Genomic DNA, 13349 nt, shown 5'->3' with positions numbered 1-13349 from the left:
CATCCTAGCCGCTAGATGCCGGCAGGGGGGCGAGCGCAACGAAGCTCGCCACAGGTTCTTTTCCCACTCTATGGGTGTCATGGACACATACGTGTGGGAATAGCCCGTTAGCCGGGTTTCCGGCTGGCGGCATTGTCAGTGGTCGGGATTCCGGCGTCGGTATCCTGACCACCGGGATCGCAACTGCCGGCAACGTAACTACATCCCGTTTTTATTGTATGTATTTTAAATTAGTCCCTCACATTTTTAGTAATGAAGTCAACTATATAAAATAAGTAATTTGCTATTCAAAAAGGTTTTCTTTTTTTTCTTTCTTTTTTTTCTGGGGGGGGGGGGGGGTTTAGTTAGAATGACTGACACCTGATCTTATATTTATGACTGTAATTAATCTATTTACATATTTTACACACATGTGGAACTACTGTATACTTTAGCATAGGTAGGTCACAAATTCAAATATGTTTTACACAATAAAAACATACCAGGACTGCTGGTCAGGGGCTTCAAAGTTAATATGGATTCATTTTCTAATGATCTGTCAAACTCGGGTAAAAGCTGTCGTTTGATTGGAGGTTCTCCTGCAGGTGGAAACGTATGAAAAGTGCTGCCAACACCAATTAATCATTTAAGTTTTCTAATTTTAAATCCCTCAAAAGGCATGTTATTTTACTTAGGATTCAGATTTTGTTCATGTAAATATTAATGGCACTAGAAGTATAAATTGGACAATGCAAAATGACTGCATTTAGAAATTTTCTGTAGCATCATGCAATATACTAAATATATAAAAATGTAGTAGAGATGGACTCCAAAAACTTCATTTGCTGCTAGAATTAAGCCATTTATGTTGCGCTGGAAGGGATGGTGAAAAGCTGAGTGGGGAATTCAAATAGCCCTAATAATTTTTCAGGTGCTAAAAACAGGACTTTACCGCAATTTTTTTTTCTTCTGGCCAATGCAATCAGAGGCCAAAACATTACCTGTTTTTGGGCGAATACCCATAGGAGGGAAAATTCACCCAATTGATCCCCCAGGGTTATTAAATTGTCCCCGGTAGCAGGCAGTATCAGGGATTTTTTTTCCACATGGCCGGAGGCAGGAGGCAAAAAAAAAACACCACCAGATAAATGCCATTTTTTTGAGGCCACGATCGCAAAAACACATGGATCCAGGAACTTATTCTGGATCCTTTGATTTTGCATGAAAGCGTGTCTTTTTCACGTGGCAAAAAAAAGGAAGGAGGGGTAATAGAATTACTCTGAAAAAAAATGTGATCGCGAAAACAGGGTCATTATTGGGATTTTTATTTTGGGACCTCAGCAGGACTCGGAAAAAAAAGCCCCGATAAGTGCCGATGTCGGGCTATCTTCAGGGTTAATTGAATAGCACCAGGGGATCAAATAGTTAACGGTAAATTACTGCGGCTAATTGAATTCCCCCTTAGGCAGAGTTGAACTCATTCTGCAGATTACAGCACAAAAATAAGCATACAGGATACACACTAAAAAGCAGTCCGCGTAACAAATAGCTAAAACTATGACAAGTGCACATTTGAACATTTAAACACCAGCAATTCTTAAAGGTAAAAATATAATAAATAAATAAATTGACATACCACGTGGGATTCCATCATCAGGTCTTAATCTTTTTCCATTTCGAATATTTGGAGCCTTGTCTGGACTTAAAAACAATTTCTCTGTCCTTATTTCTGCATCAGTCAGATCTTCATCGTTCATAAATGCTTTAGCACTTTCTGCTGCTTCCAATTCAAAATCATTTTCTGGGGTTTGTGAAGACGTAAAATACAAATTTGATTTCAGCTTCTTTGCAATGCTTGCCCCAGTGCCATGGAAGGGTGTAGAATGCCTTCCAAGCATCGGAAGTGGAATATTATCCATTTGGACATCAAAAGAGCCATCTGACTTTGTGCCAACACTATCACATACTACAGAATTAGGCATGTCATTGTGAGAGTTGATGATCTTGGTAATGGAGTCTGCAGTATGCTCAGGTTTGTTAGTAATAGGTGTTAGAACATTGATTTGTGTAGACTCATGATTTGTACTCGAGTTTTCCTGTAAACGTTCAATGGTACTGAATTCATCAAATAAACCCTTAACTTTCTGCAGTGCACTTTCTGAAACACACACCTGTTTCCCACTTGCAGTGCTGAATCCCAATGAATTTTTAGATGCTGCATCTGGTGAATACTTTAGGTCTGACGTTTTTTGCAACCTCTCTCTGTTAGGCTTCTCCGTTTTTGTTATCCATTTAGAATGGTTATCTAGAGGGCCTTCAAGTTGGCCATGCTGTGAGGAGCAGCTATCTATTTCACAAAACATCTCCCGAGCTTTCTTCAATGACTCCTCTGACATGGTCACAGACCTGCCACTTGCAGTGCTAAAATATGGCAACCTGGGTACGGAATCATTTTCCACCACTTGTATTCCAGAGTTATTTCTCAAATCCGCAACTGCAATGTTATGACTAACCATTGTGTTCTGTTTCCCAGACAACAAACATCTGTTAATATCGGTTTTCTTCACCTGATATGCACCTAGCGACAAGCTGCTCCCCTGCACTTTATTCAAAGCTCTACCCTCTGTGGCTGCTGTATTATCTGTATCTGCAAACATCAGCTTCGCTTTTTGGAGAGAATCGGCAGAGACTACTACAGTCTTTCCACTCGCTGTACTGAAGGCGGGAGTAGATCGGTCAACAGATGCTACTTGTTCTAGCACAGTATGTTTCTGTACCGCTTCTAGGTTGCCGTTACTTACGGAGCTGGTCTTCATCTTACCTTTACCATGCTGCTTGACTTTGGAACCCGGCCAAACCGTTACATTGGGTTGCAGATCAGCTATCTGTCCATCATCTATCTCAGCGTACATCTCCTTAGCTTTTTTCAAAGCCTCATCTGACACATGAACAGGGTTACCACGTGCTGTTGTAAAACAGGCCATCTTTGAGATGGGACTCTCTTGCGGAGGCAAACATACCTCATTTACCCCTTTAATATCAGATATATTTGGTAAAGATACACTACATAGCACTGTGGAACAAGGGCCAGCGGTGGTCTGATTAAGAGCTACTTTTCCTCGGTTGACTTTGGTTACGCTCATCTCAAATCTCTTGTTGTGTTCCAAGGGATCCGAGGCACCACCACACACTCTGTCTACTTTTCCAGTATTAACATGAGGGGGCAGAAATCTATGTTCAGTCTCTGATACAGCATCCATATCACCAGAATCAGAAAACATCAGTCTTGATTTCTGCAGCGACTCATGAGAGACTGCTACAGTTTTGCCACTCGCTGTACTGAAGCCTAGTGGAGGCAGGTTACTTGTATGCATTTCCATAGGAGTTTTTTGTTCATCCTGCAGGCTATTGGTATTCAGGAACCTGGGTTTGACTTTCCCTTCTCTTTGCATGACTGAAGAACCATCTTTTTCCTGATCTGCCACATGGCTATTATCCAGGTCAGCAAACATTTCCCGAGCTTTCTTCAATGACTCATTTGACAGATGAACAGGTTTACCACCTGCAGTGTTAAAAAAGGTCATCTTTGAGATGGGAATGTTTAACATGGGCAAATCTATATTTCCTGAAGGGGGTACACCAGATGCACCTTCAGTACATGGGTCAGTGGTAACCTGGTGATCATTGTGAGAGACTGCTACATTTTTACTACATGCTGCACTGACTCCCCGTGGAAGGAGCTCAACATGTTTTTCCATTCCTTGCAGAGAATTTTTCTGTAGTTCTTGCAGGTTACTGGGATTGATCTTCCCTTCATGACTTTGCTTGACTGTAGAAGCAGCCCAGACACTCACAGGTGTTTGCTGGTGGGCCACCTGCATGTCATCTATTTCAGCAAACATTTCCCGTGCTCTCTTCAAAGACTCATTAGAGAGCTGAACAGGTTTACCACCAGCAGTGCTAAAACATGCCATCTTTGGGATGGAAACCTCTTCCTGAGGCAAACCTGCATTTTTATTCACTTCTTTTCTAGACATATTCTTAAACATTTCCCTTTCTCCCTGGAGAGAATCACTAGAAGCTAATGAATCTTTATAACTTATTGTACTAAAGCCAACTGGAGGCCGGTCAATAGCAGATATAGTGGTCTCCATCACTTTGTCACTGGGACAAACTATAGCTGAATTTGGTTTCAGAAGCGAGCTTGAGGAGCCATGTACTGTGCGTGTCCTGCAGAGGTCTTCACATTTATCAGATGGCTCTAATATATCATTAAACAGAGATCTTGCTTTCTCTAAAGAGGATTTATTGATATTAATGAGCTTTCCTCTGCCTGTAGCAAATCCAATTGGCAGTGCTGACGCAGGTTTTCCATAACCACTGGATACAGTATCACAAATGGGTACACACTCTGCTAACACTGAACAATTGCTATGCTCACTTGTACCACACAAGTCACTGTTCTCCATCTCAGGCAGATTAGAATTTTTGAAACACGACTGTTCCGTCACGGAGGGCTCACTGTGAATTAAACCTTGTTCCTTGATTTCTGGACAGGATTCTACAGCGCAAGGGCTTGTACTTTGTAGTATCCCATTAACACCCTGTGTATCAGCACTGCATTCTTTATTAGCATGCAGATCATCAATAGATTCAGAAACTGATAAACAATTTAGCTCTGGTGTTCTTTTGCGGCTATTATCTTCTGATGGGTAATTGGGCAACAGAGGGATGTCATCTAGATCACTGAATAGCTTAATAGCCTTGGCCAAACCTTCATCAGCAATGCAAATAGATTTACCGCTTGCCAAGCTAAATTCTCCATATATTCCTTTATTTTGCTTCATTGATGAGCTTGGTGCCACTCTAGTATGTGCGGAGCCACAAGCATGCGTGCCAGTGTGACTGTTACTTTCAGAAGCCAGTGTGACAACAGAAACATTGTTTTCTATACTTTCTCCTTCAGTAGCGAAGCTATCATTGAAGTCCACATCTTTCCAAACATCTGAATTATTGAGCTTCTGAGATTCACTAACGCTCTCTTTTGGAATTTGTAGGTCATCTCTATTTAATGGCCGTATATTCACCTTCTTAACTTGCGTAAAGTCAAACTGACTGTCTGCGTTCTCTAGAATAGAAGAGAGTTCGTTGACTTCAGCTTTTTGGCTTTCAGTCAAGATGTCATAGAAATGAGAGTGTATTTTAGTGGAGGCAACAAGTAAGTTTATCGGGTTTATCTCAGCTGGTGTACAGTTTATGCTACTGGCTGTATTCTTCTTGATGCTTTGATTAGTTTCAGGTGGCAAAATCTTACTTTGGTCATTTATATGTGAATTTATTTCACCATCTGCTAAATAAGACTGTACAGATGGACGTGCAATATTTAATTTTTGGTTTTTCTCTTTTATTTCCCCAAATGGCATCTTGCCCAAAATCTTTGACATTTTAATTTCTGTTCTGTTTGCAGTTTCATCCTGGTCAGGCTTCATGTTGCCTGTCTTAGGGAACGGATCAATTGAGTTTGCTTTGCCGCCATAAAATGGGTATGGATCAATGGTATCTTCAATATCTTTAAATAAGAGACTTCCGGCAGCAATTTTACTCTCTGTGATCACTATTTCCTTATGTGATGCTGTTTTGAAGCCCTTAAATATCATTGCTAAAGCAGGATCATCAAGACCAGGTGTGACCTCTAAAGAGTCTTTGCTATCTACAGTAGTGTGTGCAATAGGACGTACACGATACAAAGATGAGTCCTCTGTAGCTAGAGGTTCTACTTTTCTTTGATGTTCCTCTGAAATATGCAAATCTTGAACATTTGTCTTATACAAAAGGTTACATGTTTTGTTAGCAGAATCAAAATCTCTTTTTGAAAGGCTTAGTTCAGAGCTGTTGTCTTGTTCTGTGCATTTAGAAGCACCAACTCTGCAGCTGGAGTTAGCAGGTCTCCGTTTTGTGTCACGATTTATATGCAGATCCCCAGTCACATCGGAACATAGGACACTTTCATTGGTGCAGCTGTGTGCAGAATTAGTGCGTTGAGCTGCATTATCGCACAACATATCATGCTCTGCTGAGATGCTAAGGGATTCTGTCACTGCAAGCTTTCTAGCAAGGCCACCAACAGTGGTTGTTATGCTTGACTCCACACTCAGTGTATTAACACTTGTTGTTGTATCTGTAGCATTTGAATGTGTTTCTGTTTGATTTATGTCCAAGACTCTTTCATCCACTGCGTGGAAGACAACACTGTCATTTTTAAAGTCTTCGCTAAGTCCCATTCTAAATAATTGTACTTCTGGCTGGCTATGTACACATGCTGCATTCTCCATGTCCAATGCTTCTAAAAAATAAAATAAAGAAAATTATAATGAAGCCTGATACAGTATGATGAAATAGAAATAAGTCATACTGTAACTTCTAGATAACATGGTACAAGGCTTCACATTGTGTTTTGACAGATGAAAACAAGAAGCAGCTTAATCAGCGGCAATCTCACAACTTACATAACGGTTTTGTTTCAGTTTGAGTAATCAAGCACGCCCAACATGTCACGTTTTCAGGAACTTTTTAATCATGCAGAGGGTTCATTTATTTTGCTTGGTGTGTAACCATCTCATCCCGAAAACATGACCTGTTGGGGGTACTTAAGCATTGGGTTGTTTTATCTAGCCTAGTGATAACAGGGTACTGTACACATTGATGTGCAGGAGAAGATATAAAAAACGGGTGTGGATCAATGGGTCTATAGTAAAAGGATAGACAGCCAATAAGTCGACCCCATATGGTCGACATGCAAAAGGTATCGTCAAAAGGTCGACAAGTTTTTTTTAAGTGTTTGGTGTGTCATTTTGTATATTTCAGCATATAGGACCACAATTAGTGTACCACTTCGCTCGCCATGCTTCAGGCAAGATGGTTACTATCAGTGACGTGAGGCAGAGCCTATACTGTCTGTCAAAGTCGAAAAATATTCCAGTACATACACCACGTACTAACCACACACACATGCCCGCTGCGCGTGCACTTGTTCCGCCGTGCGTGCACATATCCGCAATTTGCGTATGATCGCTCCCGCGGTCCTGCGCGTGGTATGGGTATTTACAGCGGAGTTTGTGAGCGCATAGACGGTTATCTGAACATTACATATTTAACCCAAATAGTGCACATTGTACACATAGCTCCCCTGCACCACATCAGCAAGTATCAACAGTTTAAATGATTCCAGGACTAAGGGATTCGCCTTTGCATGATAGGAAGGGACAGACTAAGGTTATAAGGTGATGTCTAGTATCCAGCTGTAGGGTATTTTAAGGGTAACATTCCGGTGTTGGTTAGAGGAAGATTGCATGTTCCTGCGTATAGTTATGTGCAGAAGTAGAATATAGATATAAACTGTATTTACTGTATATTATGTATGCGGCGGGAATCCAGAGGAGACCACCCACAAGAGCAGTTGAGAAAGACATCGCCCACCTTTTCAAATCAACCTATGACCTCTCCTGTAATGTAAAGATGCATCTCTGTGTCCAATGGACAAAGGGATTACAGTATCCATTGTATTGTTTATGGAAGTAGTGTATAAAAAGCCTGTTGCTGCCTGTCCGGGCAGAAGACTCTGAACGGTATCTACCTGATTAGCGGAGGACTGGACCAGGTTGCGCAAGCGAATATTCTCACGTATGTACATTGACTGTAGCCATTTACTCTGTTGTATATTGTAGTGTATAAATTGTATTGTTATCCCCTTCCAGATATATACGCTGAGGTGTCGGTGCCCAGTGTTTAACTACAAATCGGTGTTGTGTCCTCTTTTCCCTGCTAGGGTTTAAAGCGTATTACATTACCTAACTGTATAAGGTTTAAGAGTGTATTGATAAGGTGTGTACGCGCTGCGGGTACTTTGTACCGTCAGCGCTCCATAAGGTTTAAGGTGTAACATCATTGCAGTGCTTTGCTGCATAAGGTTTAGAGTGTAATAATATCATTGCATCACATTTCTAATAAGGTTTAAAGTATATCAAGAGTGTGTGCGCGCTGTGTGTACTTTGTACCCCCAGCACGGCGTTTTGTACGCTAAGACCGTACAAGGTACGGGACTCAGTACGCAAATAGCGTACAAAATACGTAGCGTGTATTAAGTCTAGCGGTCGCAGCGGCTCCATGGTAAAAATGTGTTTAAAGGTATAGCTTTATGGTTTTAGATAATATCGACATTATCATGTCGTACTCTAGTATACTCCAGAGATTACTATAACAATTATATGAAGAAGAAAAAAAAAAAAAAAAAAAAAAGGGATTTATGGTCTTGCTTTCATAAATCCTTTTCTTCAAGTCCATGACATCAGGTAAAGAAGCCAACTGCTTCTGAAAGAGTACAGAAAGGGCCAATACCTGAACTTTCAGGGACGACAATCGAAGACCAAGGTCTAAACCAGACTGCAGGAAGGCCAAAAGCCTGGCTAGTCGAAAAGACCTATGATTAAATTGACCAGAAGAGCATCAGGTAAAAAGTCTTCCAGATGCGATGGTGGCTGAGATCCGGATGAAGACAGGGCCCCTGCGACGTAGGGGCCCCTGTGAGATCTGGACGTAGGGGAAGACGCCAAGGCGCGTCTATGGACAAGCTGAGGAGATCTGCATACCATAGGCGACGCGGCCAATCTGGCAACACTAGGATCATTGTGCCTCCTTCCTGCTTGAATTTCCGAACTACCCAGAGTATGAGGGAGAACCGAGGAAATACGTATACAAGGGGAAATGTCCAAGGAGCAGTCAACGCATCCACCAGACACGCTTCTGGATCCCGTGTGCGGGAGCCAAATCTGCTGTTTGTTGTAACGAGATGCCATGAAGTCTATGTCCGGCATTCCCCACTTGGAGACCAACATCTGGAAAACCGCTGGATGGAGCGTCCATTCCCCCGAGTGCACATCCTGACAACTTAGGAAGTCTGCCTCCCAGTTGAGTACTCCGGGAATGAACACCGGCAACAGAGCCGGGAGGTGGTGCTCCGCCCAGAGAAAAACCTTGGTGACTTCCACCATGACACCACGACTGCACGTGCCGCCCTGGCGGTTGATGTAAGCCACGGCTGTTGCGTTGTCCGACTGAACCTTGACCGGCCAGTCTTCTAGGAGAGACTGAGCTTGAGGATTGCTCTCAGTTCCAAGATGTTGATTGGAAGTGTACTTTCCCAAGAGGACCAGCGGCCTTGGAACGTATGAGTTCCTAAAACTGCCCCCCATCCTCGGAGACTGGCATCCGTGGTGACCAAGGTCCAGTCCTGTATCCAAAAAGGACGTCCCTTGTCCAGATTGGTACTGAGGAGCCACCATGTCAATGACAGACGAACTTCCGGAGATATTGTTTGTGAAAGCGTCAGATGATTTTTCACAGTTTATCTTCCAGCCATGTGATTGTAGGATCTCCACCGCCGCCTGCATGCGGGACTGGGACTGATTCAGAAGAAGGTCATCCAAGTAAGGTAGTATGCAAATCCCCCGACGTCTTAAGTGCGCAGCAATCACTGCCATGATTTTCGTGAACACCCTTGGAGCTGCGGAGAGGTCGAACGGCAGGGCTTGAAACTGGAAGTGATCCCTCTTCACAGCGAACCTGAGAAACCGGTGGCGACTTGGACGAATTGGCACATGTAGACAGGCATCCTGGATATCCAAGGACGTCATGTAGTCGCCCGTTTCCAGAGCTAATATGATGAACCTTAGAGACCTCATGCGGAACTTGGGGACTTGCAGGAAAACGTTTAACTTTTTGAGGTTGAGAATCGGTCAGAAAGAACCGTCCGGTTTCTGAACCAGAGAGAGCGAAGTGTAGAAACCTTGACCTCTTTAATCCCATGGCACTGGGACAATGACGTTGGAAGCAAGTAGGGAGCCGATTGACCATTGTAGAGCCTGTGCTTTTTCGGGATTCCCCAGAAGACCCGTGGTGAAGAACCTTGTTGGAGGCCGGTGCCAGAATGTCAGAGCATATCCTTGAGACACGATGTCTCTGACCCAGGCGTCCGTCGTGATCTTCAACGAGAGGTGCAAAGGACAGAAGTCGGTCCCCTACCCTGGGATCCCCCAGGGTGGGGCCCGACCCGTCACACTGCTGGCTTGTCGGCCAGTTTGGAGGCTGGGCGTCTGGTAGCCCAAGGTTGCTTAGTACGAGGCTTGGAGCCCTTTGCAGGGGCCTGGTATCTAGAGGAGGCCTGACCTTTGGCTCTTCCTTGTGGGCGAAAGGAGTGAAATTACGTCTTGGATCTACTGGCCGCTGATGATGGAAGAAAGGCCTTTTTAAAAGTTGCCAGTGACGTCACAATTTTGTCCAATTCTTGGCCAAAGAGGGTATCTCCCGAATACAGAAGAGCCTCGAGAGCTTTCTTGGAGGAGGCATTTGCTCTCCATGAGCGAAGCCACAAGGAGCGCCTGGCTGCCGCTGTTAAAGCCAAAACTTTTGAGGTAAGGACCACAGTATCCATGGCTGCTTCCCCGAGATAGACAGTCGTTTTTTTAATATGTCCTACAAGAAGCAATAATTGTTTCCTACTGACGTTGGACGACAGGCCCTGTTGTAGCTGTTCTGTCCAACTACCGACCGCTTTTGTCACCCAGGCCGATGCCAGGGCTGGTCTGATAATTGCGCCCGCATGGGTATATCCAGTTTTAAGAAAAGGATCTAACTTCCGATCCGTAGGGTCTGAGTCTTAGATCTGAGAGTGGAGTCCTCAATATGCAGGGCTGATCTTACCTTCCAGACAAGGGCGTCCACTTCTGCCGCTGACAATGAGTCCTCCATACCAGATGAGGTGTCTAGATCTGATCCCTGAGACGCGCTGTCTTGGTCCGAATGGAATTCTGAATCTGTGGAAAGCCCAAACGGCAACGTCTGAAATTGGTAATGACAATCCTGTACCGCAAATCTCAGGTACGCCTGATGAGGAGGATATATGGGAACATGCAGGTACGCATCCTTTATGTCCAGAGATACCATAAATACCATAAAATCCCCCCCTTCCAGGCTGGCGATGACCGCTCTGAGCGATTCCATTTTGAATTCGAACCGTTTTAAGTAAAGGTTCAGGGATTTTAAATTCAAAATGGGTCTGACCGAACCGTCCGGTTTCGGGACCACAAACAGAGTTGAGTAGCACCCCTTCCCTCTCTGAAGCAGGGGAACCTCTACCACCACTTGTTGAAGACACAATTTGTGAATCGCATGTAACACTATCTCCCTTTCCAGGGGAAAAGTCGGTAGCGCCGATTTCAAAAACCGGCGAGGAGGCACCTCTTCGAATTCCAGCTTGTATCCCTGGGAAACAATTTCTATTGCCCAGGGATCCACCTGTGAGTGAACCCAGATGTGGCTGAAAAGTCGAAGACGTGCCCCCACTGGAGCGGACTCCCTCAGGGGAGCCCCAACGTCATGCGGTGGATTTTGCAGAGGCCGGGGAGGACTTCTGTTCCTGGGAACTAGCTGTGTTGTGCAGCATTTTCCCTCTGCCCTTACCTGGGAAGAAAGGACGATCCACGTACTCTTTTGCTTTTATTTGAACGAAAGGACTGCATTTGATAATGAGGCGCTTTCTTAGATTGTGAGGGAATACAAGGCAAAAAATTCGATTTACCTGCCGTAGCTGTGGAGACAAAGTCCGAGAGGCCCTCTCCAAACAATTCCTCACCCTTGTAAGGCAAAAACTCCATATGCCTCTTCGAGTCGGCATCACCTGTCCACTGTCGGGTCCATAAGACTCGCCTAGCAGAAATAGACATAGCGTTTATTCTGGAACCCAGTAAACTAATGTCTCTTTGAGCATCCCTCATATATAAGACAGCATCTTTTATATGCCCTAGGGTCATTAAAATGGTATCCTTATCAAGGGTCTCAATATCCGCTGATAAGGAATCTGTCCATGCTGCTACAGCACTACAAACCCAGGCCGACGCAATTGCCGGTCTGAGTAACGTACCAGAATGTGTGTAAATGGACTTCAAGGTAACCTCCTGCTTGCGGTCAGTAGGATCCTTGAGGGTAGCCGTATCTTGTCTACCCCAGGGGAGGATTCCCACCGTATTCTGTCCTTTGGCGGGAAAGGATACGCTATAAGAATCCTTTTGGGAATCTGCAGTTTTTTGTCTGGAGTTTCCGACGCTTTTTCGCATAATTCGTTCAGCTCATGTGAGGAGGGAAAGGTGACCTCAGGTTTCTTTCCCTTATACATGTGTACCCTCGTGTCAGGGACAGGGGGTTCCTCTGTGATATGCAAAACATCTTTTAATGCAATAATCATATATTGAATACATTTAGCCACTTTTGGCTGTAATTTTGCATCATCGTAGTCGACACTGGAGTCTGAATCTGTGTCGGTATCTGTGTCTACTATTTGGGATACACCGTAGTATTAAGCAGGGGAGAGTCCGGGGAGCTTCCTCTCAGCGGTGCTGTGGAGAAAAATGGCGCTGGCGAGTGCTGAGGGAGAAGCCCCGCCCCCTCGGCGGCGGGCTTCTGTCCCGCTCAAAATTCTTAAAAACATGGCGGGGGCTCTTTATATACATGTACAGTGCCACAGGAGAGGTTTATATTGCTGCCCAGGGCGCCCCCCCCTGCGCCCTGCACCCTTACAGTGACCGATGTGTGTGAGGTGAATGGGAACAATGGCGCACAGCTTCACTGCTGTGCGTTACCTCTATGAAGATTAAGCTGTCTTTTGCCGCCTCTGAAGTCTTTTCCTCTCATACTCACCCGGCTTCTATCTTCTGGCTCTGCGAGGAGGACGGCGTCGCGGCTCTGGGACGGACGGCGAGGGTGAGACCTGCGTACCGATACCTCTGGAGCTAGTGGTGTCCAGTAGCCTAAGAAACAGAGCCCTAAGAAACAGAGCCCTGAAACTCAGAGAAGTGGGTTTCTCTCTCCTCAGTCCCTCAATGCAGGGAGTCTGTTGCCAGCAGGCTCCCTGAAAATAAAAAACCTAAACTAAAATACTTTCTTTTACAGGAAACTCAGGAGAGCTCCCTGTAATGCACCCAGTCTCCACTGGGCACAGTATCAAACTGAGGTCTGGAGGAGGGGCATAGAGGGAGGAGCCAGTGCACACCCAGATCCAAAGTCTTTCTTAAAGTGCCCATGTCTCCTGCGGAGCCCGTCGATCCCCATGGTCCTTACGGAGTCCCAGCATCCTCTAGGACTTTAGAGAAAATAAGAATTTACTTACCGATAATTCTATTTCTCGTAGTCCGTAGTGGATGCTGGGGACTCCTTCAGGACCATGGGGAATAGCGGCTCCGCAGGAGACAGGGCACAAAAATAAAGCTTTAGGATTAGGTGGTGTGTACTGGCTCCTCCCCCTATGACCCTCCTCCAAGCCT

At 44.7% G+C, this 13349-nt stretch overlaps 1 protein-coding gene across 1 annotated transcript in view; it reads right to left on the bottom strand.

The window, feature by feature from the left end:
* The window catches only part of BRCA2 (BRCA2 DNA repair associated), a 171282-nt gene that overhangs the window by 89465 nt on the left and 68468 nt on the right, over positions 1-13349 (bottom strand). Inside the window, exons 10-11 of the mRNA XM_063951778.1 lie at positions 1616-6322; positions 483-578 (exon numbers count right to left, since the gene is read on the bottom strand). Coding sequence (XP_063807848.1) covers positions 483-578; positions 1616-6322 — 4803 coding nt within the window. The remainder of the gene's footprint in view (positions 1-482; positions 579-1615; positions 6323-13349) is intronic.

The sequence above is a fragment of the Pseudophryne corroboree genome, chromosome 2 (assembly GCF_028390025.1).
Source record: "Pseudophryne corroboree isolate aPseCor3 chromosome 2, aPseCor3.hap2, whole genome shotgun sequence".
In the NCBI taxonomy this organism is placed as follows: Eukaryota; Metazoa; Chordata; class Amphibia; order Anura; family Myobatrachidae; genus Pseudophryne; species Pseudophryne corroboree.
The sequence above is the reverse complement of the archived record's forward strand: the minus strand, read 5'-3'. Positions and strand labels throughout refer to the sequence as shown.